General features: G+C 54.2%; 1 protein-coding gene across 1 annotated transcript; it reads right to left on the reverse strand.

Annotated features, from left to right (window-relative positions):
- Positions 1-93: 93 nt before the first annotated feature.
- SPRG_15583 (hypothetical protein) lies at positions 94-381 on the reverse strand (the record flags this gene model as incomplete). Its single annotated transcript, XM_012357134.1, has 3 exons — positions 94-96; positions 138-176; positions 223-381. The coding sequence occupies 3 exons, from the start codon at positions 379-381 to the stop codon at positions 94-96; spliced, it is 201 nt and encodes a 66-aa protein (XP_012212524.1).
- Positions 382-668: the final 287 nt, after the last annotated feature.

Here is a 668-nt window from a genome sequence, read left to right on the forward strand (position 1 = left end):
ATGAGTTTCTGAAGCGTCGGCTTGGCGCTTGTCGTCGTCGCAGAGGCAGGCATGTGGTCGTGCAGTTGCGTGCAGGAGCGCGAGAGTTGAAAGCTACTGCGGTATGACGTACGTTCAAGAGACGCAATGCTGCGTACCACATCGGCCTCTTCGCGGTTCTCGAGGTCGTTGAAGAGCTATTTGAACGCATCAGGCGGCGCTAGACTACAAGGCTGGACGCACCTTCCACTGTTCGATGATTTCTTCCTGGTCTGGCGGGCTCTCAGGCGTCGCGGCCTCGTTGCTGGGTACGATCTTTTCAGTCGTCTCCTTTGCTTTACTAGCGACCGGCTTGTCGCCGACGGACTTGGACCGCGCGGGCTTGCCTTGCTTGTTGCCCATGTGCTCGACGCTGGCGACTGGCGACGGCAAAGTAGATATGACATTTGATGCTGGGTCCCGCAGTATCCGGATGCCTCTACATACATATGTCCAGTGAAAGTGCATTTAACTGTTAGGTGCGCGAGTGCAGTATTCAGCTTGTGGCTTGGTCCAGTACAGTACTATGCACCTGGTCGGCTTATATAATAGATGCACCAATGGAATCGAGAGAACTTGAAACGCGCGCACATAGACTAGTGCAACATTCGGTGTCATGAGTCTGTGTGTAACCGGATTTTTGCTTCGGC

This window comes from Saprolegnia parasitica (assembly GCF_000151545.1).
Source record: "Saprolegnia parasitica CBS 223.65 unplaced genomic scaffold supercont2.749, whole genome shotgun sequence".
Taxonomy (NCBI): Eukaryota; Oomycota; class Saprolegniomycetes; order Saprolegniales; family Saprolegniaceae; genus Saprolegnia; species Saprolegnia parasitica.